This window comes from Apis florea, unplaced genomic scaffold (assembly GCF_048593485.1).
Source record: "Apis florea isolate Af1SG1 unplaced genomic scaffold, ASM4859348v1 contig_3793_pilon, whole genome shotgun sequence".
NCBI classification, from domain to species: Eukaryota; Metazoa; Arthropoda; class Insecta; order Hymenoptera; family Apidae; genus Apis; species Apis florea.
Genome location: NW_028256856.1, coordinates 1,282,034 through 1,307,623, shown reverse-complemented (window position 1 = coordinate 1,307,623; position 25,590 = coordinate 1,282,034). Strand labels below are relative to the sequence as shown.

Here is a 25,590-nt window from a genome sequence, read left to right as displayed (position 1 = left end):
AAAATCCTGAGAAATTCGAGTCGTATTTCCATTCCATACTCGCGTGGAATTGTTCGACGCTTTCTTCGATATTGACCATCCCTCAAATATCCCTAAGCCTTGTCTAAAAAACATTTACATCATCTTCGAGATACGCTTCAAACTTATTAGCCCTTCGAAAATTCCGAAGGAAGATAAAGAAATCTGTCGGAGAATCTGACTGAGCACTTTGGAAACGAAGAAGAAGACGAGAGAGAGAGAGAGAGAGAGAGAGAGGAAGATCTAACGATATTCACTAGCGATTATCTCCAAGATACGCTTTCAAGTTCCAAAATTCTGAGGCGAGATAAAGAAATCTTGCCGGGACGAGAACTTCAGAAACATCTCTACGAAAGCGAGACGAAAAGAAGAAAAGGAACAAGAGAGAGAGAGAGAAGAGGAGATAGCGTGATTGGCGAATAAGAGGCGGGTATCGGGTCCAGCACGTTTTGTTCTCATCGAGAATACGGGAATCCGGAATTTTAATCGAAGGAGGAGGCGGCAGATAATTTGGAACGCGTGTACACAGCACGAGCCCGCTTCGTCCATGCGCATTGAATATGCAGAGGGGCCAGGGATATGCTTTATACGTGTCGACGATTAAGCCTTGAAAGATGGGGCAGTCATTAAGAGATACCAGCCGTTGACACCAGCAGAGACAGTCGGACAGATAAACCTTCTTTCTTCCCGTGCTACCACGCCTCTGCCCTTTACCGTTCCATGCAATTGTCTTTTTTTTCTTTTCTTTTTTTCCTTTTTTTTTTTTTTGCATTCTTAAACGAATTTCGAAACTGAAATTCAGATGTTTGTTGATGGAATTTACAGAAGTCGAATTGTTCGATCTTGACCCAATTTTTGCGTTCCACGCGTTCCACGAAAAATCTGCCGCGATACCGTGATTTGTATCGTTGTGAAATTTATACACGATATCGATTATCCGAGTTTCGCCTGGATCCGACAACATTCGGTTTATGCAAATTTCTCTTATTAGAGAACGTAATCTTTTACGTAACGGATTTCTGATTGTTTCCTTTCTAATCTTTCTAATAAACAAAGATTTGGTTCTCCCAATTAGTTCGGATCCAATCTCTTTCGCTGTAAACTTTTTTAATTATGAAATCAGATAGATAATCGGGAGGGAAGAATCCCCTGAAACAAAAGTAGGATGGAAATGAAATATATGAATAATCTCTGTAAATAAAACAAAAGTAAGAAGAAGTCAATAAATTTGGCAGGATTCGAGTACACGCTCGAACGATACACGAATTCTCGTGGTTCGATCGAGAGAGAGAGAGAGAGAGGAGGCACAGTTGGCGGGCTCGATTTCTGGTTTTCACCGGGCACCAGAAAAAATCACCAGCAAAAGCAGTGAAAACCAAGCTCGGTGACAGATGGCGAGTAGTGATAACGTCCCTCGAAGGTCCTGCTAGCAAGCGAAACGACCTGCACGGATCCTGTTCCTGTCGCGAGATAAAAGAAGAAACAGCTGCGTCCCGGCGCTGATCGGAGATCGTTCCTCTCCACGTACGAGAATGCTTTCGACGTAGGACAATCGTATGGAAATTTATGGGGATCATTTGTTTATCTATTTATTTCTACAGGCGAAATAGACAATGAGCGGAACGAGACACCGGTTCCACTTGTATCATCCCAGGGGATAACCGTTAATAATATATACGATGGAATCCCACGAGCCGACCGAGTCGTGACTCGAAACTTTTGGAGAATTAATTTCGACTGGATTGGATAAATCGAGTGAAATTGATGGGAACACGATCAAATTAGGTGTCGATCGATCTGAAAATTCGAAATGGTTTAAGAGTGAAGATTCTAAAATTAATCGAGCAATGAAATTAGATTGATGGAAACCGAACGGGAAAGGATTCAAGATCGGTTGAAATAATCAAGATAATCCGTGTAACTTCCGAAACATGCCGGCACGGTAATAAAGTCTCAACAGGTACGTAAGCATTACCGATGCTTGGTACCATATCCATCGGTAAACATCGGCCATTAGAACATAATATCGAGCCGTAATTTGGCTAATAACGGGCCACCATTAGCTTTATTCACTCGGCTCAATGAACTAATAATATTCCCGGCTGGTAATCGCCGCGTATTTTCGTACCCGATCGGCCGATCGAAGTAATTAAGTGGTAAATGGCTGAAAGTCGAAATGTTACGCTATCTCGTCACGATATCGACGTTGGGGATTTATCGTTGCCCTTTAGCATAATTACTATCATTATTGTCGTACGTGTATGCACACGCGAGACCCGCCGTCACGTGAAGTTCGCTCTCTCGATACAGACAGGCCGAACACGCGATGCGTTACCTTAAGCCGCGTACAGACATACAAGGATACAATCGCTGGAAAACATTGCGTCATCACGGTCGGCCGGCCAACTTTCCAAAATTTCGATCCAATAATTTCTAATTTTAAAAATTCCAAGACCTCTCTTTAAATTGAATTTTAAATTTTTAACAGGCTGCATCCAAAATTGTAAACTATCAATTTTCCAAATATTTCCAAAATTCTTTCAAAACTGTAATTTATTCCCTAAAGATTCCAAATTTCGATCCAATAATTCGACAATCCAAATTTCTAATCTTAAAAATTCCAAGACCTCTCTTTACTAAATTTTTAGTAGGCTGCATCCAAAATTGTAAACTATCAATTTTCCAAATATTTCCAAAATTCTTTCAAAACTGTAATTTATTCCCTAAAGATTCCAAATTTCGATCCAATAATTCGACAATCCAAATTTCTAATCTTAAAAATTCCAAGACCTCTCTTTACTAATTTTTTTTTAGAATTTTTTATTTATTGTAAACTATCAATTTTCCAAATATTTCCAAAATTTCTTCCAGTTTCAAAATTGTAATTTATTTTCTAAAGATTGTAACACCTGGAAAAATGATAATCTATCGATTTCATAAAATTTCCAAAATATTAATGCACCGATTCTCGAAAGAAATCTGTCCAAAATTCGTGGGGATAATTTTCCCCAAAGTCGAATATTCGATCCGGTTCGCCGGCGATGATGATCGGAGGCAATTCGAGTTGGTTGGCCGTGGCTGTGTCACTACACGTATGACGGCCACGTATATACCCATGCGTGTTGATACTCGGATAGAAGACGAGGTGGAGGACGTAGTAAGAGCTTTGCATGAATAATGTCCTCCGCGACGTGATCTGAACTTCTTGGAAGGGATGGACTGAACGTGGACGGTCTCTCCGCTACAAGATCCATCCTCTCTCTCTCTCTCTTTCTCCTCCCTCGATCGTCCCCTCGTCGGTACGACGAAGAGAACGACGACGACGACGAGGAGGAGGAGGCGAGGAGCAGGGCGGAATAAAGGCAGATCGGAGATATCGGATCGATCGGGTAGATTTGCGTTTTAATGAGGTGTGCTTGCACCGATGCCCGCTGAATCTTGAAGAGCTAAGTGTAACGGGACGAATTGAATTGATCGATTGCATCGGCGTTTAATTGAATCGGAACATGGACAGTTTCGTTCTAGAGACGTCGTCCGGTAAATTGTGCATAATGTTGTACTACAAGAGGGCCGGCTACGGATCCGACGATTCCATCCGATGTTGCTCCTCTCTCTCGTTTCCAAACGAGAGATCGATTCCTTTCCCAAATGTGTTCGCTCCTCCTTTATTACATCGCGCCCCACCCGAGATCAAGATCGACTCGGTGTTTAACCTTGGGCAAGAAGCGAGAATCTCTCTCCCTGTTTTTCTTATTTAATCTCCTTGAACTCCTCGTCGCATCTATATAAATTTTCAGAAATTTTTTGAAAGCTTCTCTCTCGAGAATATAAGATCAGGCAATGATTAGACAAGAGCGTGCATAGTTAAAAATAAAGGTAAAGCTAGGTAGAAGGGGACACCGTTGGCGGATCCGCGGCGGGCTTAATAATGGTGGAATCGTGGGCCACCAAACGGCGACTGTCAACTGTCGACGACAAAGATGGTGGGCAAGGATGGGGGCGAGGAGAAGGGGGGAGGTTGGACGCGCGGCGTAGGAGCCGATGAGAAGGTTGCGACTTGAGCTCTCACTTAGCGGCCGCAGTGTCACGATCGGGACGGCTGCATTAGCATATCTCCACGATGCAGCGTGTATAGGAGAGAAAAAGACGTTGGCTACCGTCGAGCAGAGGGGGAGGGGGAGAGGGAGAGGGGGAGAGAGAGAGAGAGAGAGAAACACATTGCAAAGAGACGGAGAGAGAGGGATGAGCAAAGTGTCGGTGGATGCATCGGTACGAGTGGCATGCATCTCTTGCATGGGTCGTGGCCCCGTGAAAACAGGGCGCGCACACTCCGCCGTAATACGAGTGGAAAGAAGGAACGAGAAGAAGAAGAAGAAGAAGAAACAAGAAGAGGAGGAGGAGGAGGAGGAGGAAGCGGAGAGAACTCACTCAGACCTCACCAGACCTGCCTGTTACCTGTACGTCGCGTGTTTGCCTACCCGCGTCACGATCAGGATCCTATTTGCATAGCGCCGATGAAGCTGCTACCGTTGCGCGCTCGTTTTCCTGCCACCGGTGTCCCCCTCCCTCCGCTGTGGCTACGCAAGGGAAAGATGACGGGGTTGGGAGGAACGTGCGGAGGAACGTGTTTGCCCGTTGCTTCTTTGTCGATCGAGAAGATGTCGAAGGAAGCGTCGCTTTGCCAAGATCTTTAACGAAAGATTTGCGGGAGAGGAGACGGAATTTTCGTTTTCTTTTTCTACAAGTATCGTGAAGAGGAAGAAATTTTTCGACGTCGAATCGTTCCAACGTAACAAGCGGTGGAAACACGTATAAACTAAAGATATACTTGTTACACGTGTCGGTTCGCCTTTGACACGCATGCAACGAGCGATAATGCATTAATAACGCGACAAGCGAAAAGCTAGCCACGTGCCAAGACGTATCGGCCACTGCACTCATTTATGCGGCGACCGACTATTATTTATATATCTCCTTGTTCGCCTCGAAGAAAATGATCGGACGAATACAAAGGGATAAAAAACGCAGTGTAGTTTGGAAATAGCTGCGTCTCATGGTTGTTTCTAAATTCAATTAAAAGCCGCAAGGAGGAAGGGGAGGGGAGAACAATGGCGGGCAAGAGGAGGAGAACTTCCGAACTCCGTTTCTCACGCGGCCGTTCTTCGTTTCTCTTTATAAAGCGGGGGCCGAAGGTGTACACGGGCGCGGTATCGGTTCTCAGAATGGCTTATCAGCCCGCGGATATGTTAATGGCGGCCGTGTTCGACCCCCTGCCCTCATCTGCCCCTCGCCGCCACCACCACCACCGCCGCCGCCGCCGTCTTCTTTTCGAGATATATTACACCCTCGGAGGTGGTTGGTGGCGGTTATACGAGCGAGCAAGGTGCAGCCCTCTCGATCGGCCGTTGAACGTTTGCATGCACGTGCAATTAAGAATGGTATAATCCCCCTCCTTGTTGGGGCGAGAATGGAAAGGCCGAAAGGTGGAAGAAGGCGGAAGGATCGGGTTTTCAACAATCAGCCTCGATAGAGTCGTTCGAACTTGGAACGTGTTCGAGGAGGATGGATCGATGATTCGAAGGAACGTAAGGAAGATTTATCGAAGTTGATCCGCTTCGTGAAAAGTGAAACGTTACGGTCACGGTTAACTCGTCGTACGTTAACTCATTAATTAATGATATCGGCGAATTGACAAACGATAAGAAGCGGAACGATAAGAGTAATAGTTTCTCTGATAATTCAAACATTTTACAATTTTCGATGGTTCGCATGACGGGCAGGATAATCAGCCGGTTTCTTTGAATTTGCATTAATTCGAAACTTAAATTGCAAAACTTATTGCAAAACTCCGCTACCATCGTGCTAACGCGAATAATTCGCGAGAGTAGAAGATATCTCAAAATTCAGAACTTCGAATCGTGACTCGATCATACCGGGAAGAAAAGAAGAATCTGTTCCACAATTTCGATCAATTCGCCCGCAACGAAGCTCGCGCGTAAACGAGCGTGTACCGCGGTCCCAGGTAGCTTGTACACGCGTGCAATTAAGAATGGTCGATTCCTGGCCATCCGAGGATCGGATGGAACGACAAGCCCCGGCTGGAAGAAATAAGGACTCGAATTGCAGATAGCATTAGAGGAAAAGGAGGGGAGAGGAGTAGAGGGGGAGGGTAGCGGCCGAGAGAGCTGGCCGAGCGATCCATCGATGACCGCTTATTTACAGAGAGGCAGAAGGAACACGACCGAGTTGTAGATGCGAGCCGTGGATAGGCGCTAGAAGTGCGCTCCAACCCTTTGCCCCAATCTTCCTCGGCATCTCGCCTCCCCTCTTTCGCCTCGTGTACCCTCGCCCAGGCAACCGACCAAAGGCAATTAAAGCATCCGGGTAATTCGACGATACGCGTGTTGTCGTCGTCTCCTCGATTTCGAAGCAGGAACCCACCACCTGGATGTGGATGCGTGTTTCGTCCGGTGATGAGGATATCCGTGGCGAGAAGAAAGAAAGAAGGCGAAAGATTACGGCGATTCGAGGTGTCGATGCCGTGTCGAGCATTGCTCCACTTGCTTGGCAACAGGATGTTTCTTCTTCCAATTGCGCCGAGCGGGGATTCGATAACCGCGGATAGCGCGGTTTTTCCCTTTCTTTTTGCGTGCGTCGATCTTGGTGGAGTAGTAGCTTTTCTGTAACGTAACGAAGCTCTTAATTAGGGGAGGGTTTAAACGTCGATCGAGAATAGAGAATTTTTAATTCTGCTCGAGAGAGATACGTTAACACGGCTAAAAAAGGAAATTTTAAATTGCCAAATTGTAAATTGTTTCGAAATAAATCGTTGATCGAGAAAGTAATTCGAGTAATGGAGTAATGTAAATCAGTGTTGAGAGAAGAAGCGGGGAGGAAAAAACTTCGTCGTCAGCCTCGAAAGGAAAGCTTCCCACAGTCCAACTTCCTCCACGATACGATCTTCGAGATAAGGATCGAGAAAGAAAAAGGGAAACGTCACCTTCCTAAATCCGAGGCTTCGTTTCGCGTAGTTTCGCGTAGATGGGCCTAATAAACGGAAACTGGCCAACACCAGAGAAGATCGTCGAGGTTATCCGAAATTTCGACGCGAGAGCAGCCCCTTTCGGCGTCGAAGCGGCTCTCTCGCCGGAATGGTGGGGATCTCGATTCGAGGCGTGCGAAGGGTGCAGCGAGTGGGGTGGGCCGGCGGTGGTGGAGGGATAGATAGACGAGTAGAGAGAGATATGCCGGTGGAGGGACAGGGAGAGAAGGGGAGAGAGGGTACGCAAAGGCTGGCGTGGCGAACGACCATTAGGGAGCCGAACGGCCATAGAGACGCATCGTTTGACGTGCGTGTCGGACTCTTCTTTTTCTTTCTTTTTTTCCTCCCTTTTCTCTCTCTCTCTCTCTCTCTCTCTCTCGTTTCCTTGCCCACCACTTCCGGCTCCGCTTCCGTCACGGATCCGTTTTCGTGGGCCATGGTCGTTTCTGGCGAATTCGTCAACTGTTGTTGGGACAACTTGAGAAAATGTACGAATATGTATATAAATAATAATAATAATAAGCAAAATGTTTGATTGAAAATTGATCTTACTTGTTGCATTTTGTTTTCTTTTTCTTTGAAAAAGTTGATAAAGAATCTCGGTTTGATCAGTTGATAGACACGAAAAGAAAGATCGTTGTTGGAGAAAAAGATTGGAGGATAAAAATGACGATGATGTGTTGTTTTGTGGTTTCAGGGGAGGATGAGGAATGGAGCGACTCGGAGAAGACACCCTCGGTGAGCAGCGGTGTGGAGGGCGGTGGATCGGCGGTCTCGAGCCCGATCGCGCCGATCGTCGAGGAGGAGTCGAGTTTGCCGCCACCACCGAGACTGAATCCCCCTTCCTCGTCGGTTGTGATCGCGAATTCGGCCGCTGAAGATATCAGATTGAGGCTCAGCGTTCTATCTGAAGACGCTCGGAAACGGCTGGCTAGTCTTACCGAAGATATCGAGGTAAAATTTAATCGATTATCACGTATTTCTAATCCAACCAGAGTTGGAAGAGTTTGATTTTTAACCAGATATACCGATTGATTCTATCTATTACTCGAAGAAACGAACATCCTTCGACGAGTTTAATTTTTAAAATTGCTCGAAGGAGAAACTTAGAGCAAACGAAATGTTCGCCGCGTAGGTTGCAAGAAGCTTGAGAGATCGACATGCCACCCCAAGGGCCAATCAGACGCGAGAATCGAGCCCGAAGGACACGGACGAGGATTCGAACATGGTCGTGGTCAAGGAAGAGGATTGTCAGCCGAGGTCGTCGTCCTCCTCGTCTTCCTCGACCAGAAGGCGGGAGTCCGTGTGCAGGAGGGATTCGGAGGACTCCTCGAGACGATCGAACACCGCGGACGACACACCGTCCGAGAAAAAGCTGAAACTCGATGATGAAGCAGCACCAAGACTGAGACTCAATGCTAGTCTGGCGACGGATCCTGCGCTTCGGCCCGCCGCTGTAGCCGCGCTCACCGTCAAACCGGAAAATACCTCGCCGCCGAATCCTGTGCCACCCCTGCCGGCTGGACTTCAAAACGGTAACTATGAACCTTCAATTATATACAGATTCGAACGTCAGAATTGTAAATTAACGGAGTGGAAAACCTCTTGGATCTTTGCGAATAAAGATTTCTTCTAGATCTCTATAAAAAAAAAAAAAAAAAAAAAAAAAGATATCAGAAAGAAAATACATCGTTGTAAATTCTTAAATTAAATTGCAATTGTAAAAGTTAGAAAGCGAGATATATCTCGCGGTAACACCTCCTCGTATAACGTGTAACGCATAACTCAATGGAAGAAACGAACGTTGCAGCGATCGCGTCAGGTCGGCTGTTCGTGCTGCCAACCGACGGCAAGGAGACGATCACGGTGGAGCCAGCCAGGCCGGCGCCGCTCATCTGCCCGCCTTGCGGCATCCGTTTTAGCTCGGCGAGCACCCTCGAGGCGCATCGCACCTTCTACTGCGCCCACCGCCCCCGGCTCGAGGAGGAGGCAGCCAACGAGGAGGACGAGGAGAAGTCGAATAAATTCGAGGTGAGGAAGGCGTACGCTTGTCCCCACTGTTCGTACAGCGCGGACAAGAAGGTCTCGTTGAACAGACACATGAGGATGCACGCCGCGTCCCCGGCACCACCCACGATACCAACCGCGCCGACCACGGCCACCACTCCAGGAACAGGCGCGGCGACCGCCTCGAACGGCTCGTTGAACGAGGAAGCGGAGAGATATTGCAGAAATTGCGACATCCGATTCAGCTCGCTCAAGACTTACAGAGCGCACAAAACCCACTACTGCAGCACCAGGCACGTGGTGAAGGACGCCCAACCGGCGGCCACTGTCCCCTCCTCCTCGGTCAAAGCGTCGCCGCCGACTAGCGCGAGCCCCGGCGAATCGCCACCCCCGCAACCGTGTCTGGCATTGCCCACCAACCCGATTCTCATTGTCCCGTACTCATTGTTCCGCGGTGCCAGCGTTCTAGCGGCGCCGACTCTGCCCGCTCCCGACACCGCGTGCTTCCTTCTTCCCAATGGTAAGTGTTCCACCATTTCCGTATATATAGCTCTGCCATCTGCTCGTATCCAGTCCCATTTTCACGCAGGTCATCTCCAACCGATGACGAGAGGTCTCGCAGCCACGGGCCAGAACGCCGTGGTCGAGCCGCCGCCGGTTCTTCGAGCCGCGAACAAACCAACTACGCCCGCGTCCGTCGTCGCGTCGTCCACGTCGCCATCGGGCTCCGCGCCTCTAGACTTGAGCGTGAGGAAGTCACCGGCTCATCAGGACGAGAAAGAGAACAGAGTGTCGCCGGCACCCTCTTCTCTGCCTCCGCCACCTGGCAGCCCAAGATCCAGAGGAAGCGGAAGCCCTAGGGCGAGGTCGATTGGCTCTACTCCTACGGTAACCGCGACTGTCGTTCCACCACCACCAACGGAACTCGCTCTGAGATTGGCCGAACTTCCACCACCACCTGTTCCCAGCGTTCTCGTGAAGCAGGGTGTCTCGAGGTACGATTGAACTTTTATGGCATTAATGGTTCTTCGTCGATGTGTAACGATCGAGAATCGTTCGATTTTCAGATGCAAAGAATGCAACATCGTGTTCTGTCGACACGAGAACTTTGTCGCGCACAAGAAACACTATTGCCAGGCGAGAGAGACATCGGTCAGCAACAGTCCTCCGCCACCTGGTACACCCTCGCCTCCTTTGGTTCAATTAATTTGCGCCGCATGCGGAATCAAGTTCGCCTCTATGGATAATCTAGTAGCTCATCAAGCGTTTTACTGTCCTAAAAGGCCAGAACCCCAAGAGCATCACTCGCGATGTTCCAAGTGCAAAGTTAATATCGATTTCTTTACGTTTTTCACTTGAGATCAAATGTGTTGTTGCCTGGATAAAAGATAAATTAATGCTATATTTTTCCCATCCCTCTATCTCTATAGACTATAATAGAACCTGGAACAACCCATACCTGTACCAGTGGACCGACCGGAGGTTGGAGATGCCCTGTTTGCGGTGCGGTTAGTCCAACGGCCGGGGCTGCTCAACGTCACATGGATGCGCATCAAGGCGTGAAGGCTTTCAGGTGCACGATCTGTCGTTACAAAGGAAACACGTTACGCGGTATGAGAACGCACATCAAAATGCACTTTGAGAAACGCGGAACCGATTTGCAGGTATGGCGATTGCATTTACACTGCACTACACCGATCCTCTTATCTCCTATAAATTCCTCGATAAAATTACCATTTTGTTTGGCTTTTTTTTTTTTTTTTAGGAGGAAAATTATATAACATGCGTACTCGACGACGAAACAGTTCTGCCTAATCCAGAGCCTGCTCCAGCCACCACTCCCGAGGAAATCCCTGCCGAGGTGCAAGTAAACGGGAAAAGCGAAGTTCGAAAGAGTCCGCAGCCACCTCCACCACCTCCTCCGCCACCGCCCCCAGTTGCTAATAAGGTGAAGCAAGAACGCGAGGATACACCACCACCTCCTGAAGAAAGTTTAGATCCCAACAAGAGCGGTCCGCGTTACTGCAGGTCATGCGACATCAGTTTCAATTATTTGAGCACGTTCATAGCTCACAAGAAGTTCTACTGCTCGAGTCATGCGGGGGAAGCTAGTAACAATAATAACAATAATAATAACAATAATTCGAGCAGTCACGCGACGACGCCTCCAAGTAGCAGAACCGAAGCGTCGGTACTTTAAAAAAAGACTCTTGGAATGGGACAACCAATGGGACTGTTAATTGTTGCCAGTTTATATTTAGTTGACTACCGTTGTGTGATTTCTTTTGATCCAGGGAATTGTTTGTACTTATAAATTGAGTTATCCGATGTGTACATACGTGCGATGCGTGAAGAAGAAGAAGCTGCGTGAAACGTAAGCTAAAATGTAGAAAGAAGCGGAAAGTTGGGCGATCGTGGCAACGTTTGATAGTTTGCTTTGGATGAATTAGACAAGAGAAAGATCTATTGGATCGAAGGGAAAAAATAAAATGAAACGTACCAAAGTGAAACTGTCAAATGGAACGATATGTAAATCCACGAATGAAAGGGATCGTGCAGTTAGGTTTACGATGCAGCTGATCTCATATGCCACAATCGACCGATGTTAAAGGTGTGCAATCTCATGACTCTTCAATAATCTCATAGTTGTAATAATCGACACATACCTAAGGAATTACGAAAAAAATAATGATGAGTGTAAAATGTTGTACAGTAGCCGAGTAGAGTATTACGGTACGATATATTAATAATCTTAAATGATACCAATTCCCAGCTTGTGAAAACGCTAAGTTGCAATATGACATTTAATATATTATATATAAATATATATAGGTATAAATAAATAATTTCATTGTCCATAAATCGCGCTCATATTCTTTGACGAGTAAATATGTTGGTAATAGTATCCATACTGCCATAAGAAAGAAAGATCGGAGTCGTTTCCTATCTCTTTGCCAACAGTCTCGAATAAAATAATATCGAGAAAGTGAAAATAAATCAATGACCCCTAATATTTCTCTTCGAATTCTGGATACGGTGGATAAATGGGTCCTTACCAACGTACTTGCCTCGTTATATTACAATCAAAAAAAAAAAAAAAAAAAAAAAAAAAAAAAAGCATCGCCTGTACTTGTATACAAGTAACGGATTCGTTGCGAGCGCGTAAATAATAAAATGTAAAAATTAGAATTAAGGCCAGTGTTACACGTATACGCAGCGTACTATTCATATCACATAAAGAGTTCGTTAAAAGCATGAATTTCTTCACGTGAACGTTTGACAATGAGAGAAATAGAATGAAAGTGCGAGAGAACGAAAGAAAAAAAAAAAAAAAACAAATATGCGAATGTTGTAATTTGAACGTTGTCCAAAAATTGAATTATACGACAGCGTTATCGAAAAATCTCAGTTGTGTAAAAATTGTTTTCGTATTTCAGCGAATAGTATAGTGAGATAAAACGCGAACGTTCGCAGATACTTTTATAAAAGTAATTGTTATGTTATTTACAGGTCTTCTGCTAATTGCTATCTAAAGAAATGCAAGATTCGCAATATTCCATTATAAAATAAATACAAAAAATTTGATAATACATCACGAAGAAACTACTTTACTGAAAATTTGTAAATCTCTGATACTTCCACGATAATTTGTTATATATTATAAATCTGGTATATTATTATATGCCATATCGTCGAAAACAGTTCTTTTTCTAAACACAACCTATACACACACTTTCCTTCGACATCTAGATTTACCTTTTATTACTTTTATTTTGATAGATGAATTTTACATACAAAATATATCTATATAAATATGTAATAAAATATATAGACACAAATAAAAGATCTTCATGACCTTTACCTCTGTGTAGTAGGAGAAATAGCATAAACTCGTAAGACTTGTATTTGGAAAACAATTTTAATATTGATTCCACTAACTGAAATTATTTTACATAATATGAAATGTACTGCATTAATGTCATTGACTATTTAGCTATTTTCTTTCGGTATAAAAAGACTTATATGTAATTAAATTGTACTATTTTTTATGATACATAATCTAAATTATCATTATCCTCATCTGATTCTTCAGATACACATATACTGTAATCACTAAAATGATTCTCATCTTCCTCCAATTCTTCCTTTATTCTTGCTTTGTACCTTGCATATTTGTAACCATAAGTATTTACATCATTTTCATCAACTGCATAAATAAAATCATCTTCTTCGGATAAATCAGATTCCTCATCTAATCTCATATTCATCACAGCCTCTCTCATATCATCTTCATCGATTGATTTTTCAGAATAATTTTCAGAATCAGGATAATCATTTCTCCAATTTGACTCTGAATTTGAATCCTCGGATTCATGTTCATCTTCGGGATATCTATCATCTCTATAAGTATCATAAACCAATTCTTGTTCATATGGATGTATAGATATATCATCTAAACATATATCATTCTCTGTATGGACATAATATAAGTCATATACATAATTATCATCCTGTAAAATATTATTCAAGTTATACAAGTAATTATCAATTGAAATAATTGAAAAATATTAATAAGAAAATGTTGTTTACTTTCTCTACAGAATCCTTCTTTTCTATGGATATCGAATCTTCTACATCTATCACAGTCATAATCTTCTCTTCTGAACTTTCGATATTATTCAAAGATCGAAAACAATTAATTACTTTGTAACGATTCTCTACTGAAGCTTGTTTTGTTATTTCTCTTACTTTATTTATTATATCTATAGGATGTTGTTTAAAATATGCTTGTAATTCGTCTTTTTTATAGTTTTGAATTAAATGGTCGACACTGTCTTCCTATAAAAATAAAACAAATAATAATCTTAATGTGAATATATAATTTATTGAAGATATTTGCTTTTTTTTTTTTCAAATATAAACCTGTTTTGCAATAGTTCCAGCAAGTTTAGCAATTGTGGTTACAGAAGTTGAAAATGCTTCTTCTGCTACTTCATCTGTAGTTTTTTGACGTTTACGTGAAATTACTAAAGTATTTAATGGTTCGTCATCGTGTCTACGTTTCACACGCAATATTGCTGCCATTTTTATACTTTATTATTTTAAAAAAATATTCACGCACGCACTGATGCTTTACGTTCTGTTCCGTTATGTTACATACTATGTATACTATATACTAATATACTATATAATATGAAGTTCAATTTACAAAACGATTTGTCTTATTTCGAGGTTAAAATCGTTTTCAACGGTCGACATATCGATTATCATTCGCTGGTCAGCAACAACGCTGGCAGGGCGTAGAAATTCTCGGTATGTTTTCAACTCGGAATTTGTTCATTTTCTTTATATTAAACAATTTATGAAAGCTTAATTGTTGATTTCGCTTAAAATGAAGCGTTAATATCATTAAAAAATGGCGCAATCTATTTTCGACGCTTTAACAGGTAAAATTTTTCTCTCATAGGAGAAGGTGGGGTTAACCAACAAGTATTTTATCTTTTTTTTTTTTAAAAAAAACTTTAAATAACATTTTGAGAATTTAGAATATTTATTTTTTCTTTTTCTTATAGGTGTATCAGTGCAATCATTATTAGATTCTCCAACTTTAATAACTGAAGTTGAACAATCAGGTAACTTTTGATGAAGTAATACTAATAACCTATTAATTGAAAATTCTCTCTCGTATAAATTTTTATAAGATAAATTTAACGATATTTTTTTGTGTTTTATATTTAGCAATTGATCAAGATGAGGAAGATATATTTCAATGTGGGAAATGCAAAAGTCAATTTACATCATTGCACATGTTTGTGTTGCACAAAAGAACGCATCAAAAAACACAAGAACAAACAGTAGATTTGAGTCAATTTTTGGTAAATGATGACACTCAAGCTGTTCACACGGAAAACAATAGTCAAGATGTATCACAATATAATCCTCAAGAAACGTTTGTTCAAAATGATCAACTTAATGAACCAATTATACTTGAAGAATCAGATATGTTATTTAGGTAAATTTATATAAATTATATATTATGTACATATTATGTATAATATATTAAAAGATATTTCTTTGAATAATATATCATTTATTTTTTATAGCATGGATCAAGAGGGTGCTAATTATTTCACAACAGATTCCACATTTAGTGTTCCAATTATATTAAGTTCGGAAAGTTTGGATACTTTTGAAAATTCTACTATTCCAGGGGATAATGATCCTTTAAAAAATGAATCAAATGAAGTACCTCAAATTCTCCAAAGTGATATTTCTCAAGAACAAAACATTAAAAGTACAGATAAAGTTGATATACCAATGACTGAAAATCTAATAACAGAATCTGAAACTATTAATCAAACACAAAACTTAAAAGTATATATTTTCATGAAACGAAATGACAATTTTTTTTATATTTTTATTTAAATTCGCGTATTTTTTAACATAAATTTTTCATTGCAGTATAAATGTGGTTATTGTAGCAAACAATTTTCAAAAAAATTTTATTGGCAACAACATGAACGTTCTCATACAGGGGAAAAACCATATCAATGTGTTGTATGCGGGCGTGCATTCGCACAAAAATCAAATGTTAAAAAACATATGTCATCACATAAAGTATGGCCAGGTACCGCTATACACTCCTTACCTCCAGAGGTATTTTATTAAACGTTTTGAAACAAACTTATAATTTCAATCAATTTCTCTTTTTTTTTTTTCTTTAATTCTTTATGATTATTATTAGGTACCACCAGATGGAAGTATAGATCGTACCTATCATTGTCAGTTTTGCAAAGAAATATTTGATTCGTACAAAGCTTTAAAGGGCCATCTTATAGTCTCTCACTTAGCACTGAAAGTGTACAAATGTGTGCAAAGTAGTTGTAGTATGATGTTTGCTGAACTTGAAGATTTTTTAGAGCACACTCGTAGTCATAAAAGATCAGAATATCGTTGTCACGTATGTGGTGAAGTATTTAATACTTTGTCTGATCTTGGACTTCATCAATATGCCCATTCCGTCCAAAAACAAAAAACAACAGAGAAATATTACTGTTGCTCCATTTGTAAATCCTCTTTCTCTAATTTGGAGGCTTTACAACATCATACAGAAACCACAACGCATGATTATGCTTGTCTACATTGTGGAAAAAGTTTCTTGATCGAACGATTTTTGCGGCGTCATTTAAAAACACACGCCTCATCCGCACGATTTACTTGTGAGGATTGCGGAAAGGCCTTTAAAACTGAGCAATACTTAGCCAATCATAAATTAATACATAGCGAGGAAACACCATTTCTGTGTCCAGTAAGTATGATTGTAAAATATTCGTAAATCGTTTTATTTTTTTTATGATACAATTTATTTATTACAGCATTGTCCAGCTAGATTCAAGCGGAAAGACCGTTTAGGTCGTCATATGTTGATTCATGATTTAACAAAAAGATTGAAGTGTCCCTTCAGAACTTATTTAGGTTGTATGAGTGAATTTTCACGACCTGATAAGTTAAAGCGTCACTTATTGACGCACAGCAATATCAAAAGATTTAGTTGTAGTCATTGTAATCGTAATTTCCATCGGGCACAAGCTCTTAAGCATCATGAGATGAATAAACATAATTTAAAATGCGAAATTTGCTCACACGTAAGTATTTATTTCACCGAATATAATTTAAGTAAATATTTATCTTACGAAATTCATATTACAGGCATTTAAAACTAAAGAGCAATTGCTAACTCATAATTGTGATCAGTCGAATGAGACTAAAAAGCATATGAGTTCACAGTTACCTAAGAAAGCTTCTGGATCATTTAAACCAAGGAAACCTACTCCAAAGAGACAAACATCATCAAAGACTGCAATTGGACTTGCTGATAAAGAAAAATTAGAAAAATTTAAGGCTGATGAAATACAGAGAAAAGTAATTTCTTAAGAATAATTTCTTAAGCTTAACAAATCAATATTTATTAAATAATAACTTATATTATATGTCCATCCATTTTAGATCACTTCTGAAATGTTAAAATCTGATGACTGCAGAGAAGAAACGTGTACCATAAAATTAGAGAACATTTCTGTATTAAAAGAAGTCGGTTCAACAATCGAAGCTCTCATCAAATCTGACACAGCGGATAATGAAATCAAACGCAACATTGATACATATTCGGTACAGCAGACAGGCGAATAGAGTTTTTAAATATATTTTTTAATTATATTTAAATTATAATATAGTCTAGGCTGTAGATAAGTTGTCATACTACGTGCAATGGGATCATTGGCAAACTTGCAAGAGTTGCATTTTATAATAGTATATATAATATTTTGTAGTTTACATATCTGTGATAATTGTATTATAAAATATATTAATATAAATAACTTATATCTATCTATATCTCAAATATTTTTAATGTCGCCTTCCTTAGGCCGTTTGGAATTTATGGATGTATTAAAGAAAAAGATGTTTATGTCATTGTGTGTATTTCATTCTGTTCAATTTCCTCATATTTTTTGCAATATTGCATTTAATTTTCTTTCCAACAAATTAGTAAAAAGATACAATAGTACCATATCTTACGGATGTTAAAACATATTTCAAGATAGTGATTGAAAGGAAGTGGTTTCATAATCGCCACTTTCTTCCTTCTACTAACATTTCAAGTTTGATTTAATAGAAAAAAAAAAAACAGTGTTCTTAATGCATTAGTGCATTAGTGATATTCCAACTAAATATTAGTGCATGTTAAATTAAATTATAATTTAAAATATGGCTCAACGAGCATCTTATCAAATTACTAACGCTGAAGAAGGCAAAGCAGCTCAACAAGATCAATCTTACAGAAGTTGCGTTTTAGCGTTGTTAATATTTTTATTTCTCTGTATTATTCTAATACTTGTTAGTTTTCCGTGGAAAACATACCATTCCGATCATCTTGAACAAGAAGATGAATATACAGAAACAGCGCAGGTAAGTTTTTAACAATATAAAGAAATAAAACCTCAATAATAATAATTATATCGATACAGCATCATCATCGCGAACATCAAACTAAAAGAACAACCAGCTCGATAGAATCAGTTACAACTTCTGTGATGGATGAAATGATCACAAAAGAAAGAGAAACGAACGTTGACATATTTTATGTAAAAAATGTTACAAATCAGAATAATAATAATGATGATGATACTAAATTTGATGAACTTCTAAGTCCTGAAACTAGTACGAAAGATCTATCAATTATTACAACTCTGATTACAGAAGAAAATCAAAAAACAACTTCTATAAACACAAATACTCCTGTGGAAAAGATTTCTTCTAGCGAGAGTGAAAAAAATATAGATCTATCAATAATTACAATTGACACATTATTATATAACTTTTCGACATTTATTTTTAATTTTACGGAAAATAGTACACCAACTCCGATTACAGAAAAATATCAAAAAACGACAGATATGATAGAAACAACTTCCACAGATACGAATACTCCTATGAAAGAAGTTTCCTCTAATAAGGATGAAAGAAATATAACAAATATTTCTGAATATATGGTTTCTTCTTCTACAATATCAACTACAACAAAAAATAACATTATTGATGATTATACAGTTACAACTATTAATACAGATACAACTGATTCTAGTTCACCGTTTAATAATCAAACGTGTATTTCGGGCGAATGCAAAAATTTGGCCAGCAAGATATTATTTTATATGAATCACACGATTGATCCATGCGAAGATTTTTATGAATATGCTTGCGGTGGTTTCGAGATCAATCCTCAAACTGTAGAATTTAATTTAGAAGATGTATCTTATCAACGTATCTTAAGTGCGTAGTATTATAAAAAAATATGTTTTTATTATTAAGCAATGTTAAAAAGAATTTTTTACACATAAAATATTAAAATATTAGAAAATATTAGAACTGGTTTTTCTTCTATTTTTTTCATTTCTTTTATTTGTAATAACATTACAAAAAATGCAATATTCTATTTTAAAAATCATATCAAATTAATAAACGATAGAAAAAGATAATTCTTTTTATAAATATATTTTTCAATCAATTTTAATCAGGGCAAATGAAGAAGGAAAATGTGGAAAATGTATCTCTTTTTGCCAAATATTACGACAGTTGCATGCAATACGAAAAAATTAATCAAAAAGAAAGGATAAAGCTAGGTAAATGAAAATTATAAGTTTAATTAATTTCTAATTTCGAATACAAATTTAATATATAATAAATATAATTTTTCTTTTTTACAGCAAGAAAACTATTAGATAAGGTAGGAAAATTTTACACTACAAGAGATTTGGCTGAAAAGCATACAAACTTTACTTTTCTACTCGCTACGTTATTATTACACAACAGGTAAATAAGAAATGAAAACGACCGTACAAAAATATCGCACGTCGCATTCACATAATATATATATATATACATATAATATATATTTTATTCGTATTTTTATTTCTATTTCTAGCGCTTTATTGTTCGATGTCGCCCCAGATCTCGACGAATATTCACCGAAAAAATTTACTTTTAAAATAGGTCCAACGACATATAGCAATCCCTTCGAAATAGAGGAAACTAACGATCTTTGTTATGCGGATCAATTGGAAAGAGAAAAAGAAACGGTGGATTTAGGAGAATTGTACAGGGAATACAAAACATGCAAAGTATACGGATATGTACATGTATAAAAAAAATATGTTCTATCGATAGAAACCTATATATAACAAATGTTCTTCTCATTTATTTTGTTTTAGAAAAATACGACAAAATTTATTGACTCCATCTCGGAAGCTCTTACAGCATTTGGAATATTCAATGAATTGAACAATTCGTACATCTCTCAATTCATAAGTAGTACATGCATTAATATCGATTTTGAAATAGTAAAAGGATTTTTTGCGGTGAGGTCAAATTGAAAATTATTTTTATTGAATGTAAATAAATTTTTCTCGACTACGGTTTCCTTTCGTTTCAGAATTTTCCTTCCCAAGATAAGATTCGCGAGGCATATCTTATGAAAAATTATAGCCGTATCACTATCGAGGAATTGCAAAACAATTTTAAAATGGTAAGGAAGAAAGAATTTGATCTTATTGGATACTTAAGCTAATATTAATTTTTAAATCGATATTCTCTATAATATATTTTTTTTACAGATAAATTGGACGCAGCTAATTTATTTTTTAACGGAGCAACATATTGAAGAGAAAGTAAAGGTACAGGTTTACTTTTACGATGAACTAGCTAAAGGATTGAAAAGTTTGGAAGAATTTGAAAAAAAAGATCCAATGACATTATACAATGCATTATTAGGATTGTATGCACGCAATCTTTATCACGAGGTACACAAGTTTTCACAGGTCAAATATGCGAAATATTTGCTCAACCGATTTGGTTTATATACCAAAATTATTAAATATTGAAACTAGCATAATTTCTTTTTGTATTTGTGAATGTTATATTTTATCGAATTGGACATTGTTATTTTTAAATTTGTTGTTTTATAAATTACTAATATAATAAAATAGAGATTAATGAAAAAAAATTAAAAATCATATAATGGACCATATTTTTTAATGATCTTAAAACATCTCATGATTAATATTATTATTTTATATTATATTATTATTATTAGATATTATTAGATCTCACTGTAGCAATAACGAAATTTAATAATACTTTGAAGTGCAAATAATTCGCATCAGACTATGAAAACTTTTATTTATTTTTTCTTTCAATTTTCTATATTCTAATATTTCAATTTTCTTTCTTCAATTAAATTTTTTTAATAACTTTTAACATTTATTATTATTATTATTATTTTTTTTTAGTTAGTTTTATCAAAACATCTAGATGTTAAAAAATATTGCCTTCGTGTAGCTGCTAATGTTTTAATCCCGGAAGCTTCGAATTTATATATTTCTTCGTTTTCGAAAGATGAACTTATTTATATAAATGAAACTGTAAGCACTAATCTCATATAATGATTAATGATGAAGATAATCATTAGATAACTAATCTTTATATAAAATTTAATAGATATATAGTATATTTGAGAAACTTAAAGAGACTCTAAAATTAAACATTAAAAACAAAAAATGGATTACACAAAAAGATCGTCTTGCATTAATTACAAAAATAAATAATCTTAAAGTTGTCCTACCCGACATTTCTTATTTTAATAATAATGAATCAATTTATATAAGATATCAAGCAAACAAGGTATAAAAAAATCAATCATAGTTTTTAAAAATATGATATTAATAATAATTAAAAAAATGTAAATATTGTTAACTTTAATTATTTTTATTGAATGATATTTAACGATAGTCCAATTTTAGGTAAATTTATCGAATAATTACTTAGAAAATTCAATAATTTTAATGCAAAGATATCGAAAATTAATCTATGCACAAGTTTTTACAAATCCAGGAGATCCTGAACAAATGTAAGTTTTTATAATTAGAAATAGATATAGAAAATGTTTTTAAATTGTTAAATTATATGAATTAATGTAGATGGACGCATTATGCAAAACCATACCAATCTAAAGGAATCGCGATTTATGGATTAAATCTCATTGTGATACCATTTGGTATAATCGACTGGTCCATGAATTATAATGAATTTTCATTTGATTACATAAAAATGGCGACAATTGGTAACATAATTGCACACCAAATTGCTCATCACTTTGATGCAAATGGTATATTAATAATATATAATTTTATATTATTATAATGTTTAACATTTTAGAATTATAACAGTAGATTTATAAGAAAATTCAAAAATATCTTATCGTCCAAATGTTCAATGATATATATATGTTTATATATCATTAGGTATTTATTATTGGAATGGAACTCGCGATGCCAAGAACAGTTTGTTAAACGATGATAAATCTAGATATAATTTTAATGAATATATTAACTATCACCGAAATGATCAAAATTCTAGGAGTATGATATTATCATTTACTGGACAAAACGTAAACTATGAGGTAAATTGATACACTTATTTTTTTTTTATAAAATCGTTACGATGTAAAATATTATTTTAAAATAAAACATTTAATCAAATACGTTTTTACAAACAATAAATCTTTTTTATTCAAAAATGTTTTAGATTTTGCAATTGACTCTAAATGAACGTCTGTCCGAGATAACGGGACTAAGATTAGCCTACGATACTTTGGCTCGATTGAGATCTAAAAAAGATTATCTTCCATGGTTAGAACTTGATTTCAATCAGTTATTCTATCTCACCTATGCTCAGGTACTTTCGTTACAGTAAAATTTATGGCATTGATATTTTAAATAAAATTACAAACATTATGACAATTACCGTAAGTAAGAACTTTCATCGTGATTTTTATAGATGTACTGTACGAAGTCACCACTTACGTCATCGTATATATCATTATATGAGAATGAACAGTTACCAAATCGGATTCGTATTTTTGTCTCCGCATCAAATAATATGTTTCTCGGCAAAGCTTGGAATTGTCCGCAAGGTTCACGAATAATGCCAAATATTCCATATATTGAATGCAAAGTATTTCCATATTTATGCGACACAGCAGAATAATATAATTACGCAATTAAAATGCGTAAATAATATAACGAATATTTCTTTTATAAAAAAACGTGAGTTAAGTGGTAACAACGCTTTTCATTTATTCTCAGGAACATTTTTTTTCATAACATTCACGCGCAAACGAGCGTAGTATTCAAAAACCAGACAAACTCATGTATTCATTAAATCCATTACATCCAAAACTTCTATTGTACGATGTTATAATGTGACTAGAAAATTTAACAATATAAATAATTCACCCTTTAGTTGAATATTCCTTGCTCATAATTGTTTATAATTGTTTCTTTTCCAATAAATCCATAGATTTTGTAGAATGAACCATGTCTCCTAGAATACAGATCAATTTCTAAAAATATTTATTAGTATTTAATCTACCAATGATGAACTGAGCTGTATGATAAAATATTTATATATTTTTATAATAAATACACATAATTCATATTTTTCAATAGTAGTAGGAAAGCATTCATAACACAATTTATTTAGTTTTACATTATTCGTGTCAGTTATGTAACAGATTGCAAATGTAGCACTCTTGTTTTATATTTAGTATCTAGTTAATTATAAATTAATAGCCCAGTGCACTATCGGCTTAATTATTATTTACACCTCAAAAAAATATAATAAACATCAACACATACCACTGCTAAGGGTTACATCCAGATGACTGTTGTCTAGTTGAGTAATACATTGTTTTGAAGTAGCTTTCTTTTCTGTCTGAAAAGATGAGAGCCATGCAAAAGGCATTAGAAAAAGACATAAAAATAATAAAAAAAACAACCATACAGTTAGTTACAAAATGAATAATTTCCAGTTTCATTTTAAAGAAATAAACACATACCTCAAAGTACCGATGCCATAAAACACAGCCATAAACACAAAGAACTGAGACTAGAGACTGGCAAAGTAGCCATAGAAGAATATTTAATGCTTGAGTACGTTCAAATAATGCAGCACCATGCCTTATACATAGTAATGCTTCTGTAACCATAATTGCACCATAAACCCAACATTGAGTCCCTACTCTACTACACGTTGGATCTGTTACATACATGTAGTATTGCCTATAATTATGTTAAAATATTATGCTACTTGTTTAAGAAATTATTATAATTGTTGCAATATATATTTAATATAAATTTATCTTATTTTGCATACCTAACAGAAGGTGCAACTATTACTCCAATTAATACCAATCTTGCCACAACAAATGGATGAGAGGGTGGAAATTCATACACATGTTTCAAAAAAAATGTATTAAGCTCTGAAACTTGCCAGAATATAACCAACTGACACAGAGCAACGAATCTCATATATGTACATGTTGGATCCAACCATCTAACAGCAGTCCAACTACCAGGAGTAAATTGTAGCATTGCTCTCTTTAATTTTCCAGTAGTGCTCTCAATGTCAAGAATGCTTACCCATTTATATTCTCTCATTTCTAAGAGAGAGCAAATTTTTAATCCAACCCAAATACCCAAACCATTACAGACAATAACATCAAGTATAAAAGCATCCCACCAACATTCCACAAAATTTGGTAATAAATGAGCAAATGCTATTTCTGTTACTTCCCACATAATACTAATAGCCCACAGAATACCAAGATGACGAATAAGAATTGCTTTAAAAGTCCATCCTAAGAAGTGAGCTAATGCAAAAACATCTAAATGGTTCCATATTTTCTCAATTGTAATTTCTGAACAATTAACACCATATTCTTTATCCATATCAATATGAAACGATGCCAAACTAGGATCTATCCAAACAAAGATTTTTCTAACTGTTTCATAATCTTGAAATAGCATAAATAATAGACCCATTAGATATAATACACTACAACCAAATACAAGTTTCCATACAACAGGATGAGGTCTCGTAAATGGTCCATTTGGAAATGTAAGTATAGATATAATCAGAAAGAAAAATATGATACATAATATTCCAGCCCAAATATTGTCTTCAACATTTGTAGTATTCCTGCATTAAATCAACGATATTTACAGAAAAAGTTTCAAATTATATATAATAAAAAATTTTAAATATTTAATTACCTAGTGAATGCGGAATATATTACAGCACCGATTGAAATGAGAAGAAGTGTAATGCTATGCGGTTTATAAAAAAATTCGATGGAAATATCATCAACCGGTCTTTCATTAATATTTGGAAAACTGTCCGTTCCATGTCGTAATTTGTGCCCTTCAATATTGTCTATACTACTTCGACAATTCACAACCTTATTTTCGTCACTTTTGATGAATCTCTCTAAGAGACTGTCATCTACGGATTCTTCGTTAGTTGTCATTCCGATCAAATAATTATTCGTTTTAAATTTATATTGTAATCATTTCACACGTTGTTTCGCCATGTTTTCCTTTTTCATTTCTATGTGCATCATCACGCTATTGAAGGACTTTGAACCACTTAAGCACATACAAATAATGAATTAGACAAAAAAATACTACGGAAATCAATTTACTTCCTGTTGTATGATTAGAGTTAAATAAAAAAGAACAAATTTAATTTTGTTTATATATCAGCTGATTGGACACGAAAGCATTCCTTTGAGAACGAACCTTTATATAGACATTAAACAGTTGTATAATTATAGATGTCACGACTAAGCTTGCCGCTTAGAATTCTCTATGGCAATCTGCAAGTGAGGTCTTGAGATATGGAACAATAGATATGAAAAAGACTAGTTGGAAGGACTGGTAAGGAGATGCGTTGCTTAGTAACAAAATGCGATGATGCGACACTATTTACCCATATTTCGTATTTCTATATAGTATATCGTATCATCAAGTAGATGGCGTCACATCATCGCGTCTTGTTGCCAAGCAACGCATTCTCCCACCAATTTTAATAGTTCCCTTTCTATTCCATACTTCACTGATGTTAACGTA

The 25,590-nt window shown here is 37.0% G+C and overlaps 5 protein-coding genes across 10 annotated transcripts in view; 3 read left to right on the top strand and 2 right to left on the bottom strand.

The window, feature by feature from the left end:
* ush (Zinc finger protein ush) overlaps positions 1-12,766 on the top strand; it is a 164,622-nt gene extending 151,856 nt beyond the window's left edge. The window contains exons 1-8 of one of the 2 annotated variants that reach the window (XM_012491379.3): positions 6,710-7,548; positions 7,758-8,014; positions 8,196-8,595; positions 8,871-9,587; positions 9,657-10,062; positions 10,135-10,393; positions 10,498-10,731; positions 10,833-12,766. In XM_012491379.3, coding sequence (XP_012346833.2) covers positions 7,170-7,548; positions 7,758-8,014; positions 8,196-8,595; positions 8,871-9,587; positions 9,657-10,062; positions 10,135-10,393; positions 10,498-10,731; positions 10,833-11,267 — 3,087 coding nt within the window. In that variant the 5' untranslated portion in view covers positions 6,710-7,169 and the 3' untranslated portion in view covers positions 11,268-12,766. Of the gene's footprint in view, positions 1-6,709; positions 7,549-7,757; positions 8,015-8,195; positions 8,596-8,870; positions 9,588-9,656; positions 10,063-10,134; positions 10,394-10,497; positions 10,732-10,832 lie in introns of those variants that run through there. The other variant, XM_012491381.3, reaches the window with a different exon arrangement.
* Positions 12,767-12,967: 201 nt separating this feature from the next.
* Positions 12,968-14,512, bottom strand: fs(2)ltoPP43 (female sterile (2) ltoPP43). The gene is made up of 3 exons (XM_003697180.4): positions 13,991-14,512; positions 13,658-13,906; positions 12,968-13,578 (listed from the first exon to the last, which is right to left on the bottom strand). The coding sequence occupies exons 1-3, from the start codon at positions 14,150-14,152 to the stop codon at positions 13,114-13,116; spliced, it is 876 nt and encodes a 291-aa protein (XP_003697228.2). The 5' UTR covers positions 14,153-14,512; the 3' UTR covers positions 12,968-13,113.
* On the top strand, positions 14,334-17,539 carry LOC100868961 (uncharacterized). The gene is made up of 9 exons (XM_003697178.4): positions 14,334-14,514; positions 14,641-14,700; positions 14,807-15,080; positions 15,172-15,442; positions 15,530-15,724; positions 15,813-16,376; positions 16,444-16,713; positions 16,778-16,990; positions 17,075-17,539. Exons 1-9 carry the CDS (start codon positions 14,484-14,486, stop codon positions 17,255-17,257), a joined length of 2,061 nt encoding a protein of 686 aa, XP_003697226.1. The 5' UTR covers positions 14,334-14,483; the 3' UTR covers positions 17,258-17,539.
* Positions 17,540-17,559: 20 nt separating this feature from the next.
* LOC100867102 (endothelin-converting enzyme homolog) lies at positions 17,560-22,744 on the top strand. Its single transcript, XM_031918882.2, has 15 exons — positions 17,560-18,034; positions 18,094-18,898; positions 19,144-19,248; positions 19,333-19,438; positions 19,551-19,746; positions 19,837-19,983; positions 20,058-20,150; positions 20,239-20,424; positions 20,914-21,045; positions 21,122-21,304; positions 21,424-21,530; positions 21,601-21,788; positions 21,925-22,082; positions 22,208-22,357; positions 22,460-22,744. Exons 1-15 carry the CDS (start codon positions 17,834-17,836, stop codon positions 22,667-22,669), a joined length of 2,967 nt encoding a protein of 988 aa, XP_031774742.2. The 5' UTR covers positions 17,560-17,833; the 3' UTR covers positions 22,670-22,744.
* A 64-nt stretch (positions 22,745-22,808) lies between these two features.
* On the bottom strand, positions 22,809-25,423 carry l(3)77CDf (phosphatidylserine synthase 1 homolog l(3)77CDf). Of its 5 annotated transcripts, none has more exons than XM_003697179.4 (5): positions 24,736-25,423; positions 23,837-24,661; positions 23,520-23,742; positions 23,320-23,395; positions 22,809-23,005 (listed from the first exon to the last, which is right to left on the bottom strand). In XM_003697179.4, exons 1-5 carry the CDS (start codon positions 24,987-24,989, stop codon positions 22,950-22,952), a joined length of 1,434 nt encoding a protein of 477 aa, XP_003697227.2. In that variant the 5' UTR covers positions 24,990-25,423; the 3' UTR covers positions 22,809-22,949. The 5 variants fall into 5 exon arrangements, with proteins under 5 accessions (XP_003697227.2, XP_086771681.1, XP_086771680.1 ...); XM_086915555.1 differs by having other exon boundaries at positions 22,809-23,024; positions 24,736-25,269; XM_086915554.1 differs by having other exon boundaries at positions 23,320-23,391; positions 24,736-25,269.
* Positions 25,424-25,590: the final 167 nt, after the last annotated feature.